The sequence below is a fragment of the Lutra lutra genome, chromosome 3 (assembly GCF_902655055.1).
Source record: "Lutra lutra chromosome 3, mLutLut1.2, whole genome shotgun sequence".
Lineage (NCBI taxonomy): Eukaryota > Metazoa > Chordata > Mammalia > Carnivora > Mustelidae > Lutra > Lutra lutra.
The window spans coordinates 170,255,639-170,280,136 of NC_062280.1; the positions used below are offsets into that span (position 1 = coordinate 170,255,639).

Sequence of the window (24,498 nt, forward strand, 5' to 3'; positions counted from 1 at the left end):
TGCATTGGGCAAACAAGCAAAAACTCCTGTGCCACATTTGTGTTAACTCTAAAGCACAGAACTTGGTTCTGTAGCAAAGACAAATGAGGACATCTGGATGTGGAACTTGAATTTTAAAGCAAGATTCTAGTTAAAAAAAAATTCAGTATTTTTCAGTTCCTAAGAATATTAACAAATGAAGGAATTCTCTAAAAATAACAGGTAGACTCGGGTGACTAGAGCACAGAGCATAAAAATCACATTAGTACTTAAGAATTTATCAAACTTGTCAACTGTACTTATAAAATGAAGTACATTTTCTGGCTTCTGGAGTAGAGACAGAATGAACATGCTTTCAAAATGGCTAGGCAGGAATTTGCTGATTAAATTTTGCTGCCCTTTGACCTACTATATAACTTAAATGTGATTTCTATTTTTCTGTTAGTTTGTTATGAATGTATAAAATTTCCTGTAAGATTGATTTAAGGCTTTGGAATAAATATATCCCCACTTACTAATTCTGGCTCAGTGTTAAGAAAGTATCCCACAAAGTGTCATGAAATATATTTTAATACTAACATACAGGGGAACAGTCAAAAGGTTAAAATACTATTTGGAACCCTTGATATTGGCTCCTTTGAAATCAGGGGAAAAAAATAAAGTCTTTGGAAATTGCATCTAGTTTTATAATCTGGTCTGGTGGTACTTAATGAATTTTGGGGGGACTTCATTTCCTTTAAGATCATTTATTTTTTTTTTTAATTTATTTGACAGAGACAGTGAGAAAGGGAACACAAGCAGTGGGAGCGGGAGGAAGAGGCATCCAGCTGATCAAGGAGCTGGATGCTGGATCCCAGAACCCTGGGATCACAACCCGAGCCAAAGGCAGATGCTTAAGGGCTGAGCCACCCAGGTGCCCCTCCCCCCCTTTTTTAAAGGAAGTGTTGGTATGTTATACAAAGAACAGTGTTCCAAGAGCACACACACATTTTGGCCAAAAAGTTTGTTTCCAGCATCTTCCTACTTACCCTTCACTGTCCAGGTAACTTCCTGTGCTCTCAGATTTGCCTATCTACATTTTCTCCCCACTACTTAATAAAGCCTTTTACTGGACTGATTATTCTAAGGATATGCTCTTGGTTCACTTTTGGAATAAACGGTTTTGTGTCTATTGTGTCGTATATGTCCTTGTGTTTAAAGTATAGCTGGGTGTCACGAAGCAGGTAAAATTTTTCTAGCTGCTTCATAACAGTAAAATCTCAGATAAACTGAAGCTGGAGTCTGCAAAGACTGTTCCATTTTGTATGGGGGTACAGATTACTTACATCTTCTTAAAGGACCTAGTTCAGGCCTGGAGCCTTCTTCACACCAACCCCTCCCCTCCCATTTATCTATTCTAACCTTTTCTGTAAATATAAAAATTTCTTTAAATGTGTAAATTGACTTATCTTTAGTCGTGCCTGTTTTTGTTTTTGTTTTCTGATAGTATTGTTAAAATAGCCCAGATTACCAACGGATTTTCTGGAAGCTGTGAAGACAGGAAATAAAGCAATCTCAATAGTTTAGCAACTGTTCTGGTTGGGACAGCTGGGTGGCATGGCACAGACCATTAAGCATCATACTCAGGGTTGTGATCTCTTAAGTCATGAGACTGAGTCCCAGGGAGAGCCCAGTGAGGCTCTGTGCACAGCATGGAGTCTGTTTAGGACTCTTTCTTCCTGTGTCCCTCCCCCCAGCTCTCTCTCTAAATAAATAAAACTTAAAAAAAAAAAACAACAACAACTATTGTGATTGTATGGATTTATAGAAGACATTTCTCTATGAAAAAACTACCTGGGGGGCACCTGGTTGGCTCAGTGGGTTAAGCCTCTGCCTTCAGCTCAGGTCATGATCTCGGGGTCCTGGAATCGAGCCCCACATCGGGCTCTCTGCTCAGCAGTGAGCCTGCTTCTCCCTCTCTCTGCCTGCCTCTCTGCCTACTAGTGATCTCTCTCTCTGTCAAATAAATGAATAAAATCTTAAAAACAAACAAACAAAAAAACTACCTGGGTTTAAGGCCTTTTAAGAATTCTGTTTTAAGGGTGCCTGGGTAGCTCAGTCCTTAGGCATCTGCCTTCGGCTTGGGTGGTGATCAGGGAGTCCTCAGATAAAGCCCTGCACTGGGCTCCTTGCTCAGCGAGAAGCCTACTTCTCTCTCTCCCACTTTCCCGCTTGTGTTCCCTCTGTCTCTCTCTGTCATATAAATAAAATCTTTTAAAAAAAAATTCTATTTCAAAACATCTGTTTTATAATTCTTCTAAAAGCAGAGTCTATTCTTTTTAACTATTTTCCTTACACAATTTGAAAAATAAATGGACATTTCACGGTCATTTCCTATCACTTTGGTCATCAGAGTTTATCTCAAGAAAAGATTTAATTTGCCTTAACTAACATCTTCAAAACAGTCATTCTACCATAAACTTAATATTAAGCACTGTATTTATCAAATATAAATCCGAAACTAAAACCATAAGTTTGTATGCTTGACTTGTTGGAAAATCAAGTACGTATTTTAGGGTAGTTTTTAAAAATTATAATAATACAACAGTGTTAGTAGCTATCTTTATTCTCAAATTGATAAAAGCATTTAACATATACTTTACAGTATAAACAAAGTAAGTGCTACGCATTTTGCTTATAAAGTGACTTAAGTATTTCAAGCATTATATATTTCAATTTGTACAAAAAAGTACATTTCCAAATAAAGCTTTGGTTAGTAGAACTCATTATGTACTGTCAAATCCATTGTCCAAAGTTGTTCAAGGAAAAAAGCTTCATCCACTAACACAGGTATTTCTTGTACAAAGCTATTTACTATTTAGTAAGAGGGGAAAATATTACAATAATTGCTTTTCATTTCCAAGTTGGATCAGCCTTTTTTCTTCTCATTTATATGTGGCCAGAATACCGAGACTTTGAAAAATCACCTTTTACTTTATTCTTAGGAAGGTAATCTATTTAAAAAATAGATTAGATCTGTAAGACTGTTAGTTTCCATAATTACTAAGATGCTTTCTAAATATTTCAAGCATTATTGTAGTAGTCCATTGGGGTAAATCACTTCTAATTTCTTTAGAAGGTGGTATCTACTAGCACTAGTGCTCAGAATCAAAGCTTATATAATACCTAAAAAAACTAAATGTAGCCCCAAACTTAATATTTTTACAGCAATGTGTGAATTACCTTTTATTCATATGAAAGTAATAAAAATGCTACCTAACTTAAATAATATAAAACAGCGTTTTAACCAAATTAACAATCACAAAATTTAAGACATTTTTCTATTAAAATTTTCCAGTCCACTGAGCAATATTTACTCAAAAATATGATTATGAACTTAAATATACCCTCTTTTAAGTTTACTTGTTTATGCTAACCTGTACACTGGTGCTCCTTTTATGGTTTTTGAAAGCCCTACTTATATAACTATTTAATTCCAAAATGGAAAAATGAGCCATCACTAAAATTCACTGGAGAATAATATTCTTTCATGGAAATATTTATAAACATTTTAAAGTTCTACCTTTAATTACTTCAATTTGGCTTTATTATATAGATAAGCTTTTCATTTCAATTACTGTATATTTCAAAACTAGCTTAAACAAAGATAAACAAAACCAAGGAGAACTGGTAAAGCATTCCTTATTTTACATAGGATGCCTCAAAGTGTCACATACATAGTAACATCACAGAAGAGAATTTATATGGTTTAGCAGATTACAGAGCAAACCTGAAAGTTTATACAAAGTTAAATACTGCCTCCCTTCCTGTTTTTTTTTTCTTTTAATTTGATCTTGGCTCTGTTTATTATCCTTCTATAACCACTGTGACACTTCCAGTTGTCTAGGAGATCCAATTACCTAAACATACCTCTTTAAACAGCTCTGTAACATATTTCAGAACATTCAACCAATCTTTCATTCAATACGACATATCCTACATTTTTCTCACAAAATGCTCTGTCCTGAGCTATATTAAACACCTTATAACAGGTGTATGTATAACTGAAGACCCTAAAATGTCAAGTTTACATTTTTAAAAAATGCATAGAGAACATAACTTTGGAAAACCTATTAGTACTCACTTCTCAGATACTGTAAGATACAGGTTTTGTTTCTTTTGGACTATTAATCTTCAATACTGGTTATTACTTTCAGATCTGAACCACATTTAAAAAACGTTTTCTGAGCTTCGATTGCTATTAGGCTAAAGAAAGAGATGAAGTTTTCTGACCAAAACTGCTCCATGGGTCTTCCAATAAACAATCCTTACATATTCAATGCAGGTATCAAATTTCCATGCCACAAAATAGAATTACATCAGAACTACAGGATATAAACTCTTATTATAATACAATATGCTTAACATTAAGGTGCTATTCCTCATGTCCTACATCATTCAGTCTACCAAGTGGGCATCATGTCTGGAAACCACACCCTTCCAAGATGCTTGGACACCTCCCAATGGATCTGCTCCAAACTGTATTTTTGGTCAGGAATTAATACTTCTTCCATAATGGATAACTGAGACAGGCGGCCACCACACATCTTCACAAACTCAACAAAGGCACTACATGAGACTTCACATTCCCCTAGTCCAATAGCTGACAAATTTTTACAACGTTCTGCAATGCGAATTAACTCTTCATCAAGTGGCCGTAATCCATTAGCACATACTACTAGTTCAACTAGTCTAGGGCATGTCATTCCCACACGGCCAAGCACATCTTTGCTTACTGATCTCCCAAAGTAAAGATGGGTGGCAGGTATTTCATACCGAAAGAATGGATCAAATTCCTCTTCATATAAAAAAAAATACATCACTAAGTTCACTTTTGGTGAATGTCTGATGAAAGCATCCCAGCTGCTTTTCTGAATAGTATGGAAGTGTGTCTGTCCAGGATTCTCACTGACTACATCAATGCGCAAATGTTCTAATCGGACATGTTTTTCAGAAGATAAAGCAAGCAGCAATTCATCACTTAACAAGTGGTAATTCAGGGCCAGTTCACGTAAGCCATGACACTGATCAGCCACACAAAGGATACCTTGAAAGAAAAAACACCTAATTATTTACAAATTTTTGTACAAGTTCATTATCTGTTCAAAAAAGTTAATCAAGTACATGTCTCACAATAAAGGCTTACATATTTTCCGATCACAAAACTACAATTTAGTTATATGGTTGGACAAGCAGAAAGTCAAACATTTAAAAACCTATTACTTATTCTGTCTATTAACAGTGAGACAGTAAATCTGATACCTTAAAAAGAACGTGAAGCTCACTTAATAACTTACATAATAAATTATTAATAAATACAGTTGACCCTTGAACACCACCGAGGTTAGGGACACTGACCCTTGTACAGTTAAAAATCTGTGCATAGGGGCGCCTGGGTGGCTCAGTGGATTAAGCCGCTGCCTTTGGCTCAGGTCATGATCTCAGGGTCCTGGGATCGAGTCCTGCATCGGGCTCTCTGCTCAGCAGGGTGCCTGCTTCCCTCTCTCTCTCTCTCTCTCTGCCTGCCTCTCCGTCTACTTGTGATCTCTGTCAAATAAATAAATTAAAAAAAAATCTAAAAAAAATAAAAAAAAAATCTGTGCATAACTTTTGACTCCTCCAACACTTACTCACTAATAGTCTACTGTTGAACAGATGCCTTAGTGATAATAGTCAATTAATACATATTTTGTATGTTAAATATATTTTGTGCTACACTCTTACAATAAAGTTAGGAAAAAGAAAATACTAAGAAAATCATAATAGGAAATATATTTATAGTATATGTCTGTATTTATTGAAAAAAAAAAACACAACAAGCCACGTGTGGACCCACAAAGTTCAAACCCATGTTGCTCAAGTGTTAGCTATATGTTAATATTCCATAACTTACTAGTAAAGTTTACCCCAGTTATGCATGAACAATGCCATATTCTTTAAAAAACTTAGTATTAACACCCAACTTGTAAGTTAAGCCAAGAAAAGTTAAGTGATCATTGCTATAGAGGCCAAAGGACATTTTTTTTTTTTTAAGATTTTATTTATTTATTTGACAGAGAGAGATCACAAGCAGGCAGAGAGGCAGGTAGAGAGAGAGGAGGAAGCAGGCTCCCTGCTGAGCAGAGAGCCCGATGCGGGGCTCGATCCCAGGACCCCGAGATCATGACCTGAGCCGAAGGCAGCAGCTTAACCCACTGAGCCACCCAGGCGCCCCCAAAGAACATTTTTTAAAACTGAAAACTTAATCATAAGTAAAAAGGAAAAAAGAGGCAAAGCAATATAAAAGAATCAATGTAACTAAAAAAAAATTAGACAAATTTTTTAAAAATATTTCTAATAGGTGAGCAACAAAGAGTTTTAACTGCTAATAGTGCAAGATACCACTAGATAAATGAGTCCAAGGTAATTAATTCACATGAATGGAAATATTAAATATAACTAACTGTTAGTTAGTTATGTTATTTATGTTAGTTATGTTAGTTAGTTATGTTAGTTATGTTATTCTAACATATCCAGAAAGCAGTTCTATAAATGTTTCCCTAAACTCAGGGCCCTGTGCTTCAGAACTGCCCCAAACCCCTATCTGCAGATCTTACCAAAGGTGAGTACCTGATCTCTGAAATGGCCTAGTATAAAAATTCTACCCCAAACAGAGAGCCTGTACTACTTGATAAATGATCTATTCAAACCATTTATTTCTTGTATTTAGAAACAAGGATAGAAACAAAACACACATCACATTATCTACTATTTATTGTGTAATTATGTTACGTCAGATACTTGATAACATGGGATATGTTATCCCATGAATACTCAAAAAAATCTAGAAAAATAAGTATTATTTCTATTTTGAAGCTGATGCAGCTAAAGACAGCAAAGCTGGAATTCAAACACAGACTGAGTGACTCTTAAGTTCATGTGCTTAACTACTGCTTGAGAAGTGACAAGACAGAGAGGGACCAATAAGATAAAGTTTAATAGCAATAGAAGGAGAACATAGGCAATACAATCAGTGAAGAGATAAACTGAATCACCAGGGTAAGAGTCACAAAAGAGGGGATAAAAGATGTCTGTGCTGGAGCACCTTGGTGGCTCAGTCAGTTAAGTGTCTGCTTTTTGGTTTCAGCTCAGGTCATGATCTCAGGGTTGTGGGATCAAGTCCTCCATCAGACTCCATGCTCAGTGCAGAATCTGTTTGTCCCTCTCCCTCTCCTCCTCCCCCACTATACTCTCTCTAAAATAAATAAAATCTTAAATTTTTAAAAAAGATTTCATTTATTTTAGAACACAGGCAGAGGGAGCAGGAGGCAGAGGGAGAAGCAGGCTCCCCACTGAGCAAGGAGCCTAGTTTGGGACTCCATCTTGGGACTCTAGCTAGGATCATAACCTGAGCCAAAGGCAGATGCTTAACCAACTGAGCTACCCAGGCTTCCATAACATAACATAACATAACATAACACAACACATAACATAAAACGTAACATAATGACATCTGTGCTTTCAGCCACAGCATTCAGCCACGGCAAAGTTTCCACTCTCCATAAGGTGTGTATATACTTTGAAATAAATCATTACCCAAGATAACCTGATATCTGTTCTTTACAATCTCATAAAGCCTAATATAAAAAGAAAACAAATACAAATAATATAAAAAGAAAACAAATACAAACAATATAAAAAGAAAACAAATGGGGAATGGTAACCAAAGATATAAATAAAAGAAACTGAGACACCATCTGATAACTACTAAAGCAGCTGTGGCAGGCATAATTCTAAAAGTGATCCCCAAGATTCTACAATGTAACCACCTGGAACCTGTAAATGTGGTAAGATACCACCTCTATGATTATGTTATGTTATACTGTAGAGCTGGCTTCAGTAAGATTGTCTAGGTGGTTCGACTCTAATCACATGAGCCCTTCAAAAGCTGAGTTTGCTCTGGCCAGTTGCAGAAAAGGAGTCAGACTCAGAACTTCTCTGGCTAAGCAGACAAGCTAACTGAGCAAGGCCTATAGTTCTGAACTATAGAACTGTGATTCTACTAAATCAGTGTTGGTTTAATCTACTAAATTTGCAGTTGTTAGTTAACATAGCAATATAAAACTCAATTACTATATGACTCAGCAATTCCACTCACAGGTATATACCCAAAAGAAATTAAGCCTTATGTCCACACAAAATCTTACATGAGTTTTCACAGCAGCATTGTTTGTAACAGTCAAAAGGTGGAAACCCAAATATCCATCAAATGAACAACAGATAAACGTGGTATATATCCATACAAAGGAGTATCACTTGGTAATAAAAAGAAATGAAACACTGATACATGCTATAACTTACACAGAAATTCATTATTGGTGGCATTATATAAATTCACAAAACTCAATTAGAAGAAAAAACGGTAAAAAGCATAAAAAAGATTCAGACCCTCTGACCTAGTTCTTCCACTTAATCCTCTGTCCTATGGAAGAAATTAGTAGAAGCAAGCTGCTAGGTGCCAAAATAGTTCATTTTTTAAACCACAGCAAAAATGTAGAAACAAGTATCCAACCTTAAAAGAATTATAAGACTAACATTGGTTTATCAACAACACAGAATACTGAGTAACTAAATGTTGATTAGTTCAGCTGATATTTAATTAGTTTCTACATGTCAAGCACTGGACTTAGGACAATAAAAATACAACATGAACAAAACATCTTTATCCTGAGAGAATGAAACAAGAATGTTCTGGGGGTACCTGGGTGGCTCAGTGGCTTGAGTCTCTACCTTCAGCTTAGGTCATGATCTCAGGATCCTGGGATCGAGCCCCGCCATCCAGCTCTCTGCTCAACAGGGAGCCTGCTTTCCCTGCTCTCTCTGCCTGCCTCTCTGCTTATTATGATCTCTCCGTGTCAAATAAATAAATAAAATCTTAAAAAAAAAATCCTTAAAAAAAAAAAAGAGAATGTTCTGGGAGTGGTAACAGGGGAATCCAGGAAATTCCCTAGAACTAACACAATGAGACATAAAGAATTAGAAGGATCAAGTGAGGGCAAAAAGTGAGGGAGAAGGAAAGTGAATAATATTTCCTGTGTGAACACACAGACATGGAAGAAAACACAAGCCTTCTAAGAGCTCAACATACAGTGATGCAAGTAAGGTAACACTTTATGGATGAAACCCAATAGACAGGCAAGGGCTAGATCATATGGGAACCTTTTCAGCTTCGATAAGGAGTTGGGATGGTACATAAAGGATAGTAACAAGTAGTGAAGAAAACTGGAGAAAAAGATCAGATTTGTATTTTAGAAAGATTATTCTATCTGTAACATGGAAATCACATTAAAGAAGAACAGGCTGCAAATTAGGATATCAGTGTTAAGAGGGTACTGCACCAGGGCACCTGGGTGGCTCAGTCGGTTAAGCATCAGACGGACTCTTGACTTCAGCTCAGGTCACGATCTCAGGGTCATGTGATCGAGCCCCACATTGGGTTCCTCAATGAGCACAGAGTCTGCTTATCTTTCTCCCTCTAGTCCTCCTCCCCACCCACTCATGCTCCCATTGTCACTTTCTTGCTCTAAAATAAGTAAATCTCAAAAGAAAAAAACAAAAAGAGGGCACTGCATACAAAGACACAAAGATGGGGGCCTGTACTAGAGTAGTAAGAGTGGAGATGAAGAAAGGTAGAGTGTCTTAGTTCGGGTTGCTTAACAGAATATCACACACAGGGTGGCTTATGTAATAAGCATTTATTCCTCATAGTTCTGGAGCCTGGAAGTCCAACATCAGGATGTTAATAGCATGGTTAGGTTCTGGCAAGGACCACAATTCTTGCTGACTTGTGGATAGCCACCTTCTTGCTGAGTCTTCACATGGTGAAAAACAGATCCTCTTTCTCTTTTTTTTTTTTTTTTTTAAGATTTTATTTATTTGACAGAGATCACAAGTAGGCAGAGAGGCAGTCAGGAGTAGGGGGAAGCAGGCTCCCCGCTGAGCAGAGAGCCCAATGTGGGGCTCGATCCCAGGACCCTGAGATCATGACCTGAGCCAAAGGCAGTGGCTTAACCCACTGAGCCACCCAGGTGCCCCTCTCCTGTCTCTTCTTGCAAGGGCACTAATCCCTTTTATGAGAGCTCTACCCACATGACCTAACTACTCTCCCAACCCAATGCCAAATACCACCACACTGCAGCTTAGGGCTTCAGCAACATGAATGAGGGGCTGGAGAAGGGATCGACACAAATCTTCAGTCCCTAGCCTAGAGATTCAAGGCATACTTTAGTGATGGGAGTCACCAGACCTTGGTGACTGAAGGGATATAGAAAGGGCAAGAAAGGGGCGCCTGGGTGGCTCAGTAGGTTAAAGCCTCTGCTTTCGGCTCAGGTCATGATCCCAGGGTCCTGGGATTGAGCCCTGCATCGGGCTCTCTGCTCGGTGGGGAGCCTGCTTCCCACTCCCCTCTCTCTGCCTGCCTCTCTGCCTACTTGTGATCTCGATCTGTCAAATAAATAAGTAAAATCTTTAAAAAAAAAAAAAAGAAAGGGCAGGAAAGAATCAAGGATGTCGTTCAGGTCTCTGACAACTAGGATGGATGGTACCATTTACCGAGATAGCACACAGGACAAAGCGAGAGATTTGGATAGAGGGAAAAGAAAATTCATTATTAGTCTGAAGTACCAGTGAGACACTCCAGAGCAACTGGGCCACTGGCAGCTCCACACATTGCTCTGGAGTTCCAGAGTAATTGTAACTGGGAAGTGTTAACATACAGAATGAAACTGAAGCCATAGATGACCATGCACAGCCCAGAGTGCAGAGTAAAACAAAAAAAGACCCAGCACAGAACACAGTGAAACACCAAAATTTAAGGAATGAAAAGAAAAATCAGCAAAAGAAATGGTAGGAAAAATCAGAGAAGAAGGAGGAAAATCAAGAATACAGTATCAGTCCAGTCACTAGTATCAAACGGTACCTAGAAATCAAGCAAGTAGACAATTATAAGTACTATATGAAATGGGAAAAAAGTCTGATAAAATATTCAGTGAAAAAAGAATAGAAAATAGCCCTTAATTTCAACTTAGAGAAAGAATAGTCCCAATATGCAAAATATGGATAAAAAGAAAATATGCAAATATGTTAAGTTTTAAATTGAAATTCTCTATGGTTATAGTCTTAAATTAAAAAGCATTACAAGTACTCTTTTTCATTTCCCTTTCGGAACACCTTGCCCAAAGCCATTAGGTAAGACCACACAAGTTTATACATACTATCAGAATTGATGTGTATATATTTAATAAAAGTAAATGAACAGGAGATGGGCCAGGATAAGGAGAATAATGAACTCACAGTCTCACAGAGAAACTAGAGACCTAATAGCTCTCTTAGTATAGTATAGTATGGGAAGTATTGTAAGTTATGTTTAGAGTACTATGGAAACAACACTATGAAAACAACACATTTCCTCCAGAGAGGAGGAAATAAGAACAAAACCAGAATTCTGAAGGCAGGCCTGGAGTTAGCTAGAGGAAGAAGTGGGAGAAAAATTGAATTCCACAAAGTACAGTGTATTAACGCACACACAGGGACTAAGAACCATAGTTATGTAGGACTCAAGTAAAAGCGGAAGGTAAATGAATAGCAAACAAGATTAAAGAGACAGGAGGAGGTAAGGATACAAAGGACCTTGTACACTATGAAGCTATGAAATGTGGACCATGCTCTCATAGCAAACCTATACAATAGATAGAAAATGTGACCAAGGTCACATTAGAAGTAAGTGCCAAGGTCCACTCTTCTTAAATTCTCTTTTATTAGATTATTACTTTCAGTAGTAATCTAGAAGTGGCAGAATCAACTAGGGAAATACTGCAATACACCTAGCCATTCCAATCACCAAGACCCTCCATGTAGGACACATGGACAACAAGTAAGTAGTCTCCATCCAAAAGGAAATCATTTTCTTGGGGGAAAGCCAGGCTTAAGTCATGGCAAGAAGGTGGGAAGTATCCTGTAATGACATCAAGGATTTAGCAGTCTTAAAAACAGGTTTCCCAAATAACACAGCCAAAAGACTGGGAGGGATGTCAACAGTGGGAGGATGTGTCAGAATGGAAGCCTCAGGGAGTAGTAATACCAAGTGCAAGTTTATACTTACTTTACCATACGAACCATTTGGAATTTAAAAGATCTCAAACTGAATAATGTAGTAATGCTTAGAAAAGTCTATAAAAGTTGGAAAGAGCTTTCATAATGCTATTCCCCATTCAATGGGCTCTCAGCTCCAAAACTCAAGGGTTATCTTGCAAAATCTAAGGTGGCGACTTTAGCATAGTTCTCCTCCTTCTACACAGTGAGAAGAAAAGCAATTTCGAAATTGCTCGGATTCAAAACCTACACCCTGCTGGCTCAACTACAATTAGAGTAAATTCTATCTTACCTGAATGGGCAACCTCAGCAGATCTAATACTGTCTTTTTTTTTTTTTTTAATATGTCCATTTTCTTGAACAGGTTGGACACAAGTTGCCAAATAAGAGTAGAAAATAAGTTGAAAGTTAAGTGTCTAGGTTAGGAATGCCACAGACTTTATGTTATTGCATTAGGACATTAATATTAAATGTTTATACAAAAAAGATGAAATAATACTGACCAATCTGTGAGGTTAATGATCACAGTTTTTATTTGATAAGTGCATCAATACATTTTACTAACATGTTATCTGGCAAAAAACAACACACCTGCTGGAGAGACGTGAGGACAGCTGCTCATTTTCAGAAGCTTGAGTGTATCGCTGTTGTTGGCCACTAGTACTTTGAGGGATGGATCATCTACTGGGGTATCATCTATTTTAAGCGAGGACAAGGATTTGGAGTTTACAAACACTACCGTCAGTGCAGAAATAAAGTGAGACTGAAAAGCAAAAAAAATTAGAACAGTTGCAATTTTCATATAAGAGAATAGAGGGGTGTTCATGTAATTCACATAAGGATCCATCTGAACCCCAATGATATATTCCATAACTATTTTAGGGTAGCATCCCTCCACTCTGTTGTTGGAGATATGGCAAAAAAGAGAGGTGACTATTTGTTATCTTTGAGGAAAAGCTTTTTAGTTGTAGAAGAAAGAGATTTTAAGCCTCAGGATGAGTGTCTCTAAATCACAACAGTCACTGGTGAGTAAAAAGACAAATTACGGAATCCAGGATGAGAATACCTCTCAGATACTTCGTATCACCTTATCTGGAAACCCTACTCCATTGTTTTATAACACTGAACTGCATTTTTTTGGTCTGATAATGACCAATAAAACAGTCATAATTATTAGCATAATCATTAAAATTATAATAAAAATCAACACAGAAGCTATGAAAGACTCACTTGGAATATAAAAGCACATAGAAAATTTGATTCTACAATAAGGAAAATCATACCTAAACAAAATTCCAAGTTTAAAACTCCTTTAAATATGTTAAATTATCTACAATATTTTCAAGCTATTTTATTCCAATATATTTCCCCACAAATGTACCAGTTATTATTACTGCATTTATTATATACATGTAATTATGTTGGAATCTGACCTAAAGGAACCACTGCAGAATAGCAGGAATTAAAGCATGGTCAGAGTATGTAACTTAGAATCAGCTAAACCAATGAACGAGGAATCCAGGAGTAGGTAAGAGAGGTAGACATATGCTCCAACATTATCTTCTACATAACCAATCTCACCCTCCACTTAGCTTTATAAATTCACTACAGCAGTTAAAAGGAATGAGGGCAGGCTAACACAATGAAACACCATTTTCATGGTCACATTCCCTAACTTTCTTTTCACCTACAATTAAATAACTAGTTAACTAATTAAATTTTGACCTATCTTCTCCTAATATTTTGACATCAAACTCAATTATACCTTGTACAGTCACATGTCATTAGTATACTCATAACTGTATCACTGCCCTTTCCCCATTTCCCTCAGATTTATCTCTGGTCAAATACAACTTCTTTTATGTTCTCTTCTGTTCTCCCAGGATTTCCAAGATATAGAAACACGCTCAATCTTCGACAAGAGCCAAAATGGGGATCAAGGTGGAGGCAGGGAGAACTTAATAATAAGCATATTAGACCCACTTAATTAAGGAAGGAAGCCATCCTACCAGATGCATCACAGTACCCAAAGAAAAACTACTAATGTACAGTACTAGTACTGGACATGTATGATAATCCTGAGTAACAAGAAAAAAGGAAATTAAATTTGTCCAGCATACCTTTTAATATGGTATGTTTTATACTATATATTTGTTTTTTAATTAGGTACATAGAAAATCAATTCAGAACATATAATTTCCTATATATAAGTCAGTATTCTGACAATCAGAATCTCCTGTACTGCTCAAAGGAGGGGGGAAATTCAGGATAGGGAAAGAAATCTAAAATCTCAAAGCTTCTCATGTGATTTTCATGCACATTAAGTTTGAGAACCACAGTGCTCTGACTCACATACTTACATTCTTAAAATGTTGAACAGAGTATCTTACCCATCCCCTTATCTTAAATGAGGAAAATATTTTCTCTCAAATGTATGTAAAGAACCATTTAAAAAAGTCAGGGAGGGGTGCATAAGGGCTCGGGTCATAATCGTAGGGTCATGAGATCAAGCCCCATATTGGGCTCCACATGAGGCGTGGAACCTTCTTAGGATTCTCTCTCTCCCTCTCACTCTGTCCCTGACCCCAGCTGCTCCTGCTTGCTCTCTCAAAAAATAACATCAAATAAGACTTTGTAATCAATTGGTGATACATTTGTTACTGATATTCCATTCTATTACCACATGGGTTATAACACACACTCACCTGAATACTATTTCTTCCTGAATCATCCTTGTAAATTAAACTGTTAGGTGTGTTAAATGGATATCTATATTTTAGTTTGCAGTGTACTCTGATAAAAAAAACTTTCAAATTATTGTTAGATGCTAATCTACCCAACATTAACTAACATACTCAGGGGATCTTTATCAATTGCCTTTCTAAAAACGCACACTTGGGGCACCTAAGTGGCTCAGTCAGTTGGGCATCTGATTCTTGATTTCAGCTCTCGAGGTCATGGATCGGACTTCACATTGGGTTCCATGCTGGGGGAGGAGTCTGCTTGGGATTCTCTCCCTCTCCACCTCCCTTTGCCCCTCCTTCCCACTAGAATGTGCTCTCTCTAAACTAAATAAATAGGGGTACCTACATAGCTCAGTCAGTTAAGCGTCTGCCTTTGGCTCAGGTCATGATCTCAGAGTCCTGGGATCAAGCCCCACCATCAGGCTCCCTGCTCAGCAGGGAGCCTGCTTCTCCCCCTCCCTGCCTTCTGCTCCCCCTGATTATGCTCTCTTTCTGTCAAATAAAATCTTTAAAATATATAAATAAAAATAAACTAAATAAATCTTTAAAAATGTATATTTATTTTTCTATTTTAAGAGACTAGTTATTAGAGACACCATCTAATTACATGTAGGATTATGTTGGAACATATATATAAATATAAATAGTTCACTCTTTACAAAAAAAAAAAACTTTTCCTTAAATAAAATCTATGCATTAATCCAAGCTGCACTAATTTCTGCTTAAGAATAAATCTTTACACATTTACCAGAAGATTTTATAAGTAAGCTATACCTGTTCTCACTACTGGCACTGTCTACTTTTCTTTGATTAAAATTTCACCAATCTGCTCTGAAAGTCCAAAAAGGAGCTGCTATAGGTCTTTTTTCTAATATGCTTGTTTCTCAGTTTTACTTAGTCTCTTTTAGGATGTCTTGTTAAACCCTCTGCAAATTTTTTTTTTTTAAAGATTTTAGTTATTTATTTGACAGAGATCACAAGTAGGCAGAGAGGCAGGCGGGGGGGTGGGGAAGCAGGCTCCCTGCTGAGCAGAGAACCGTATGGGGGGGCTTGAGCCCAGGATCCTGAGATCATGACCTGAGCCAAAGGCAGAGGCTCAACCCACTGAGCCACCCACACACCCCACCCTCTACAAATTTATTCACTCTAACTTTTCCCACCAAGAAGCACAAGGTGATCAGAAAAAGGAAAAGCTTTTTAAAAAATCCTATTGCCTAACAATCTAAACAGTAACCAGTTTTCCAATGAGTGTACTATTTTTCTTACACTCCCATTGTCACTACAAGAAATGGGCAGGGCTTCATTCGATTTCTCAGTAACTACCAGTAACAAAACCAGCAAATACCTTTGGTAAATCCATAAAGCTTGGTCGAGCTGTTGAAATAAGTCCAAGTGTTTTTAAAGAGCAGTTTACCAGTTGTGATAATATATCACAAGCTGCTTCAGCAGATTCTTTGCTGCTGTCCACCTTAAAAAAGAACAGATCATTCAGCCATGCTTATATTTACATTTCTCTGCATAATCTTAATTTTATAAAAGCAAGTTATTAATTGATTACATTACAAAGAATATTTATTCTTTCAATCATATACCCTCATGTACAATGTCAGCTTTTTCTGAGTCTCCTTGAAAAATTTTAAGTGCAACTGTCAAGACTTAAATTTTGTTATGATACAATAAAGGACTTGATTTTTAAGCTGATTTACTCCAAACTGACTATATAATATATAATCTAATGGAACACATGAATTTATAGCCTTGAAAAATAATTATGTATTTGGTAGTGGATCTAATTCTACATGCAAATACAGTGTCTATGGTACACAGGTTTCAAGGCACCAGAAAGTGAATATTTACTCAAAAGGTTCAAATTAATCACAACCTGGGATTCATCACTAATGATATTAATGGAAAGATGAATGTGAAGTAAAATGAGGACATCTGACCAGTCAAGCATGAAAATCTGAACCAAATGAGAAGCAGCTGCTCCCACACAGAAACATTTCCTAGGGAAGAGTAATATGGACAAAAACTCCTGTAGGATATGAGAAGGAGCTCTAGTTGTTCCATGGGCTAAAAAACACCTTAAAGGAAATAGTTAAAAGTAATATTACTTTCATTTCTAGAATGATGTACCTTACCTTAACCCAAAAATGTTCTGAAGAGCTGGTTGTAAAACTGACAAACTGTTTCAGAGCTGTTTATAATACTTTTCTTTGACTAAGTATTTCTATAGAAGTGGTTCCTAATGTGTGCTCCCTAGACCAGCAGCATCATCATCACCTGGGAACCAGTTAGAAATGCATATTCTCAGGTCTGTCCCAGATCATCTCAATCAGAAACTCTGGGGGTGGCACCCAGCAATCTTTGTCTCAACCAGCACTCCAGGTGTTTATGATACACACAAAGTTTGAGAACCACTGTTTTATACTCATAATTACTACACGCCTGTCTGGCCTAGTTAGTGATAAACTGAACACAAATATAATCAGGAGAGCTCAGGAGACTCTTAAGGTATGGCTCTTTTGGTAAATCAGAAATTATTTTCTCAGGAAAATAAATAATCCCTAATAAAAATGTTTAAACTTACAGGAAAGATGGTTTTGTAAGGGTTATGCAAGTTGGATACAGTTGAATTGTGTCAAATGGCTGTAAAGGAGTAACACTGACCCAGCCAACCCCTGGATGGAAGTGGTTTTTAGATCTATGAGATTAATGTATTGTGCTCATCTTTTCTCAAATTTATGATAGAATACTCTCAGACAACTCAAAGATGACTGAAACCAAAGGAAGGCTCTTGAAGTTTCTTCATGGGGAGATGGGGGGAGGGACAACACTTGAGGAATTCCGGGATTTGTCTGATTCTCTCACTATTCCCTCACCCTTACCCTCAGTTAGGATTGCCAGGTAACATACAGGACATCCATTTAAGTAAGTATTATGTCCCAAATAATGAATGGAATATATTTACACTAAATATTATTTGTTGACTATCTAGAATCAAAACTCAATTAATAGGCATCTTCTTATTTTTACTTGCTAAAGCTAGCAATCATACCCCGAGCAGACTAAGAGCCTTTGCGCATTTTTCTGGGAAGACAGCCAAATGCACCCAACCATTCCTATCACCACCTCTCTCCTCCTCTTCAGATACATATGGAACAATAAGCAGGTAATCTTGATCTAAGAAGGAATGACACCTTTGAGAGCAGTCAAGACTAGTTTTGGCAAAGAACTCTGGGGTGAGAACCACTGCTTTATCTAGGTTTAAATCTGACCTATTTAACAACTGCTACCTATGGGTAATCAGGTATGCCATGTGTTACTTTTCAACAACTGTCAGGTATGTTAAAGGTTTAGTAAACATGTCTACATTCCATTATTTATCCTCAGAACAAAACATGATAAGCCTCTGTACTCCTATAAACCACTGTGATTCCTTAAACTATTCTAGACATCTCAAAAAGCCACCCAACTTCATTTCTCTCGTCACGGCATGAATTCCAATATGTCCCTTCTGGCAATGAAAAAGAAACAGTTCTCTTTGGCATTCTTCCACACACCTTTGCCTATTTCTCTCTAAAACATATTCTTCTGAACCTTTTACATAATATTTCTGTATCTCTTTTCTATTTGAACATCCATATCATAAAGCCATCAATAACCAGAATTCAGTCCCTATTACATAGTAATAGCAATTAAGTTTTGGTCAATCATAATCTCCACATTTTTAAATTTATTGTACATTTCTTTTTCCTCAAATTAACAATAATACAATGTGACTGTCAGCTTTGGTAAATTATTTATACTTATTTAGTAGTTACTTCTGTTCTTTTAAAAAAATCAACAGTAATTATGACTCAGTGGAGTAATTTAGCTCAAATATAATTACTTCTCAGCTTCCAACGTATGCTATAATTCTCAATCTTTTAAGAACTTTCTCTAAAAAGGCAATATTCTAAAGACAGGGGAAGACATATTGGTTTAGGACAAAAAAGCCAACAAAATATGCTTCTTTTCTTTTTTTAAAAGAAAGATTTAAAGTATTACCTTGAAGCTGACATACTGCAGATGGTTTGAATGTCTTTTAATAATCTGTTTGATCAGCTCTGGATGTGTAGCTTTCAAGTAAGATGTAGCTGGCTGATTCAGTTCAAATTCAAAACATCTCCACAAGTCAGGCATGTGAAATACCTGGTTCCAGTTGCGGCAAACTTGTGAAGCATGAGCCCGGTCAAGAAGAGGCAAATACTTAAACACCTGGAGAATAATGTCCTGAAGGAGATTACCCCAATCACAAGTCTGAGAATGCTCATTTGTAGTCCTCAGTTTCTTAGATTTCTCTGCAGTACCTTCTTCTGATGAATTACGGTCACTATCTCTTCCTCCTCGTTTCATCCTATTTAGAAAAATGCATCATTTTTTTCCACATTTAACTTTTGAATAAAAATAAATCCAATACTCACTGTCACTAAGATGCATATATATGTTCATAAATAGAAACACAAACATGCAGAAAGAACTGGACCAGTGATTCAAGGAGAATATCAAAACAAAATAAAATGAAAAATGCCAGTGGAGACCAACTGTTATTTAAATATTCTATACAGGTGTTTTTAAACATCTGTGTTTACACACTATACTACTTGGAGGAGGGGAAGTATCATGATTTTGAAACTAAACCAAGAACTGTATTTCAAAAACTACAGTCAACTAAAAGGAATATAAAAAAGAATCTACAGTGACACTTCCCAAAGGTTTCTTAAAAGTCATCTAAGGATACCTGCAATATTTGAGTTCTTAAATTTAAGGAGACAAGAGTCCCAAGAACCTCTAAAAAGGATCTGAATTAAGTAGCCAACAGATCTTTCCACAATGAATAGTCTGTGATATGCGTTACTACCAGACCCAATCTTTGCTTAAAATAAGCAAATCCACCCCCCTACTATGCATTGTTTGGTCTAAAATGTGGTTTCTTCTTCCAATATATCAGTTACTATTGCAATATTTACCCTAAGTTGTATTTCTGAACCAGGTATGTATTTATTCTATGTATATGTACTACCTTCATTTCATTTGTTTCTTTGAAATAGTCATTATTGCAAAACAGTAGCGTGATTAAGAGAATGGGCTCTGGAATCAAGCTCCCTGGGTTTAAACTGTAGCTTTACCTCTCACTGGTTATATGGCCTCGAACAAATTACTTGATTGACCTTCCTGTGCACTTCAGTTTGTAAAGTGGGGATAAAAACACACAGGGTTCTTGTGAGGAATTAAACAGCATTAGGGCTTGAAAAGAGATAGAGAATGCTGAACTCAGGTACAGGAAAGCAATCCAGCATTAAAGAGATTAGTGTGTGACATAGAAATGAAGTATGTGTGAGAAAGTGCAAGAACACATGCTTATGTATGAGAAACACATGCTGGAAGTAGATTTACCATATTAATATAACTATATTAAGCGGGATTATACTGTATTGTATTACATTAATAATATAGTAATGGGATTATAATAGTGGTGGCATTACAGGTGTAATCAGATAAAGAGGTCTTTTTTTTTTTTTAAAGAGATCTTGTTTTGATTTGTTATTCAGAAAAACAAGTACTAAACTAAAAAATAAGTACTCCAAATTAAAAAATAAGTACTGCATGATCCAAACTAAAGGAGTAAGTGCAGACCAATCACTAGTACCCCTGTTAGTTTAGGCCTGCAACACTTTTATCTCTAGAGAATAGTTCTGGCAAGGTAGTGGTTTGGAGTCACAGCTTTTGCAAAGAATGGCTTGTGGCTCCAACTCCCTTCTTCTGGCATATGAGTGTGTAAGAATTTCTGATTTCTGTGTGAGATGAAGGATGTACATATGCAGGACTCTTAACCAAATAGGTCTCTGTAGACTCTCTCTATCCAGCAGCCAGCAAAACTTGTGAAAGAGGACTGGGGGGCTGGAAGGAAACAGAATGGCAAAGGCCCCTTCATGCCATTAAAAATCTGCCCAGGGACACCTGGGTGGCTCAGTTGGTTGGACGACTGCCTTCGGCTCAGGTCATGATCCTGGAGTCCCGGGATCGAGTGCCACATCCGGCTCCCAGCTCCACGGGGAGTCTGCTTCTCTCTCTGACCTTCTCCTTGCTCATGCTCTCTCTTACTGTCTCTCGCTCTCAAATAAATAAATAAAATCTTAAAAAAAAAAAAAAAAACTGCCCAGGTCTTAGCCCATGTGCAATAAATGAACTACATTCCTCACTGATCTTACTTCCAAATATGTGAGTTAAAGTAAACAACCAGCAAGGGGAGGGGAAAGGAGAAAACAGAATGACAGAGGTGATGGCAAGAAGGTAGTTTTATGAAAGATTAAAACTTGCGTGTTAATGTAAGAATATATTTTTTAATGTGTTTAGAGAAAAGGTTGATTATACCTTTTAGAGAAAATAAATTTATTATACTTTTTAGAGAAAAGGTATAATCTACAATATAATCTTTAATATAAAAAAAACCCTCTTCTAGTAATAATGTCCCACTAGAGGCTGAGGTAACACTGTCATTATGACCCATTTTTCAGCTCTACCTTATCCTGGAGGCTTACTTTAATTTTAGCATAGAAAATTTGGGTCAAAGAACAAAGAGTCTGCTACCCAGCAAACTCATAATTTGGCTTATAATTTCTCTTCTGACTGCCTAAAACTACTCTTAATTTTGAGATGCAGAGTTTCAAAAAAGAATGAAGCTGTCTTTATAACTTCTACTACTTATTATACAATGTTGATTGCCTGCTTCTGGAGAAAATCTTCTAAAACCATAATTATTCAACTTACAGATGGAATGATTCATTTTACTTTAGAATATAGGGATATATAAACAAAAATAAAATGACAGCCTTATTTACACAATTATCTTTGCTAACACTTTGCTGATGCTAACAATAGTTACTTTCTTTTGTCACTACAGCCATTTTAAGTATGTTTCAATACCTTTCCGAGTGGAGAAAAAAAGGTGACATATAAAAAAGACATATGCAACAATGAGGAATAGTATCTCTTGGACTAGATATAATACTGTATGATCGCCAAAGTATATTTTAAGCACTTACTAGTTTATGAATACCTGAACAAAAGTCTGTAATATGCCAGAATATTGTAATGTAATAGCAACAGAAAAAAATGCAAGGCCAAATGCTGATAAAAATGGTTCTCTGTATTATTTTCATTCATGCATGAAAATAAAAGAACACTGTAGGCACCTAATAAAATTTTTAAATGTCAATCTTTTCCAAGATGATCTCCTTTATTCATGCAAAAGTTTATATTGCTTCTAAAAGTATTTAATTAAACCTATGTACACATGAAGCTCTTCTGTATAGAAAGCTAAACAATTCAGAGTATCCACCAGTCTGCAAAAAATTTACATCAATAGAGTATTTATCTCCTTCTTTTAGTCAAAGTGAAAACACCTCTTACATTTGAACAGGAGGAGTGCAGAAGAAGAAGCTGGACAATAAATGTCAATGACACTTTGCAGAGTACCAAAATCAGGCTTCTTTAGGGCTCCAGCAGTTCCAATTTCCAACTGCAACTTCTCCAGGCCCCAAATAATTCATGCACCTTAAGCCCCAAGAACATTTGTTGGGACTGATATTACCATGATGCACCAAAGGAAAAATAAAACAAAACAAAAACAAAAACACTAATGAGGAAAAACTACAGACCAGTTGAGCAGAGCACAGGGAGTTACTGAATAATATTTCCATACACTCTGAAAAAAGCAGTAAACTGGTTCATCAGAAGGAGAGCTGAGGAAAACACTCAGCTGTGTCCACCATGTGTATTAAGCACTTTTAGTAAACTGTGCATGTAGTAATTTTAAAAACCCATTTGTACTACGCTCTAAAAAGCCTGTTTTGGCATCACATTCCCTTTCCATTTCTGTTCTACTTTGACGATTATCAAAATTAATTTGCATTCTTCGGCTGGAATGCAAGAAAAAAACAGTGGGAAGAGATTAATTCTCGGAACTAAATGGTAGGAAGAGTGCGGTGGTGAAAATGTGTGTACAGTCATTTGCAGGAAACTCGGAGCGGACGGCATTTTTATAAATATTTCAAAAGAAGGCGAAAAAAAAGAAACTAATTAAAAGATCTGGGGCACTGGATTGGGTATCATCAGCAACAAAATAATTGTAATCTAACCTCTTAGCTCGGAGATGCAGGTCAATCTAATAGGCTGCTTCCTGTTCTCTGTCTGCAACTCCACCTGAAACGCTGCCCACGCCTAAGGCTGGCGCGAAGCTGCTCATCCCAAGTTGGCCAAGTTTTCCACTTGGCTATGGGGCCGCAGCGTCCCCTCCTCCTGCGCCACCTCCAAGGATTGGCTCTCCCTGACATTTCTCACGCGCTCCACCCAGGGCAGTCTGTTTTGACATCTTAACGCCCCTCGCTTTTCACACTACACGCACCGGCACAGCCCACGCCGGGAAGAGCCCGGCACAGCGCAAGCTCTACGGTGCCTGTCACCAATCCCTGCCAAGGGTAATAGAAGCCGGCGACAACGGCCCCGAGCCCGCACACACACCACGCCTTGTTGACATGTTTTGAAGCAGGCATCGCGGGGAAACGCCCCCAAGCAGGCTCCAAGGTCTGGGCGCCGCGCCCCACCCGACGCTCCCGAGGGGCGGCGAGCACGCGCCCGGGACCCGCCGCCCCCTACCCGCCCTGCCGCCCAAGAAGGTCAGCGGACGTACCCCAGCCCCGCCGTCACATGGGGGCTCTGGCCCTGCCCCTCCCGCCGTTACCTGCTGTCGAGGGCGGCTTCCCCCACACACCACCCCGGGCTCCGGGGACGGCGGCGGCTGGTCCCGCGGCTCTCACATGAGGCCCCCCGGGAGCCCCGCTTTGCGCTCCCGCCGCCGCGGCCCGCCGCGCTCCGCCCGCATCCGAGACTCTGGTCCCGCGGCGAGCGCCAACCCGGCTCCACCTTTGCGGCTCTGGCTGCGCCGGGAGAAGCCTCCTTTCTCAGCCTCGCGCTGCCCGCGTCCTCCTTCCGGGACCCCTTGTCCCCGCGAAAGACTCCTTCAGCGAGCGGCGGCCACCACGTAGGTCCCAACCGCCTCGGCCCAGACAGCGACTCCAAAATGGCGTCCGGAGCTCGCGGCCGCGCGCTTTCCCCGGCGCGTCTCCGCCCGAGGGGGCGGGCGCGTGTCCTCTGGGGCGCGCCCGCGGAGGGCGGAGGAAGGCGGCAGTGGGCTGCGCCCGCCGGGAGCGCGCACCCTCGGTGCAGCTGGGGCCCTCCGCCTCCAGGTTCCAGGAGAGTCTTTTGTCTTCCTCCCCCAGACGCTACTGCTTTTAGGGGATTCTTCGTTTTGAAGCCAGTGTGGGAGGGCTGGAGCTAGCTAGATGGCTAAATAACTATTTGCGGTTGAAACTGGAAAGTTTAGGGAGGTGGAGCAGGAAGGGAGAAAGGAGGGAGTGTCTCCGCAGCTGGGGACAACTCCACAGCCGCATCGCCGCAAAAAGGTAACCTGTAACTGATTACAGCGGACACACCTGCGTGCTGCGGAGCCGGGCTTGGGGAGGCCACGCCTGCGCCGCAGAGCCCGAGGGGTTAAATACAGTCT

General features: G+C 38.4%; 1 protein-coding gene across 4 annotated transcripts; it reads right to left on the reverse strand.

Annotated features, from left to right (window-relative positions):
- Nucleotides 1-2,296: 2,296 nt before the first annotated feature.
- Nucleotides 2,297-24,050, reverse strand: FBXL3 (F-box and leucine rich repeat protein 3). Of its 4 annotated transcripts, XM_047720163.1 has the most exons (6): nucleotides 23,677-23,815; nucleotides 22,347-22,517; nucleotides 18,942-19,290; nucleotides 16,237-16,359; nucleotides 12,739-12,910; nucleotides 2,297-5,065 (listed from the first exon to the last, which is right to left on the reverse strand). In XM_047720163.1, coding segments are annotated over exons 2-6 (1,290 nt in total). In that variant the 5' UTR covers nucleotides 22,349-22,517; nucleotides 23,677-23,815; the 3' UTR covers nucleotides 2,297-4,421. The 4 variants fall into 4 exon arrangements, with proteins under 4 accessions (XP_047576119.1, XP_047576122.1, XP_047576121.1 ...); XM_047720166.1 differs by lacking the exon at nucleotides 22,347-22,517 and having other exon boundaries at nucleotides 23,677-24,050; XM_047720165.1 differs by lacking the exons at nucleotides 22,347-22,517; nucleotides 23,677-23,815 and adding an exon at nucleotides 23,859-23,992.
- Between the last annotated feature and the right edge of the window lie 448 nt (nucleotides 24,051-24,498).

Bases quoted from the DNA above. Each gene is read 5' to 3' on its own strand.
- FBXL3 (XM_047720163.1), bottom strand. The intron at 12,911-16,236 runs GTATTTGCTGGT...TTTGCTTTTCAG, and splicing joins GCTTTATGGATTTACCAAAG to TCTCACTTTATTTCTGCACT. The intron at 5,066-12,738 runs GTGTGTTGTTTT...TTTTCTTTCAAG, and splicing joins TCCTCACGTCTCTCCAGCAG to GTATCCTTTGTGTGGCTGAT.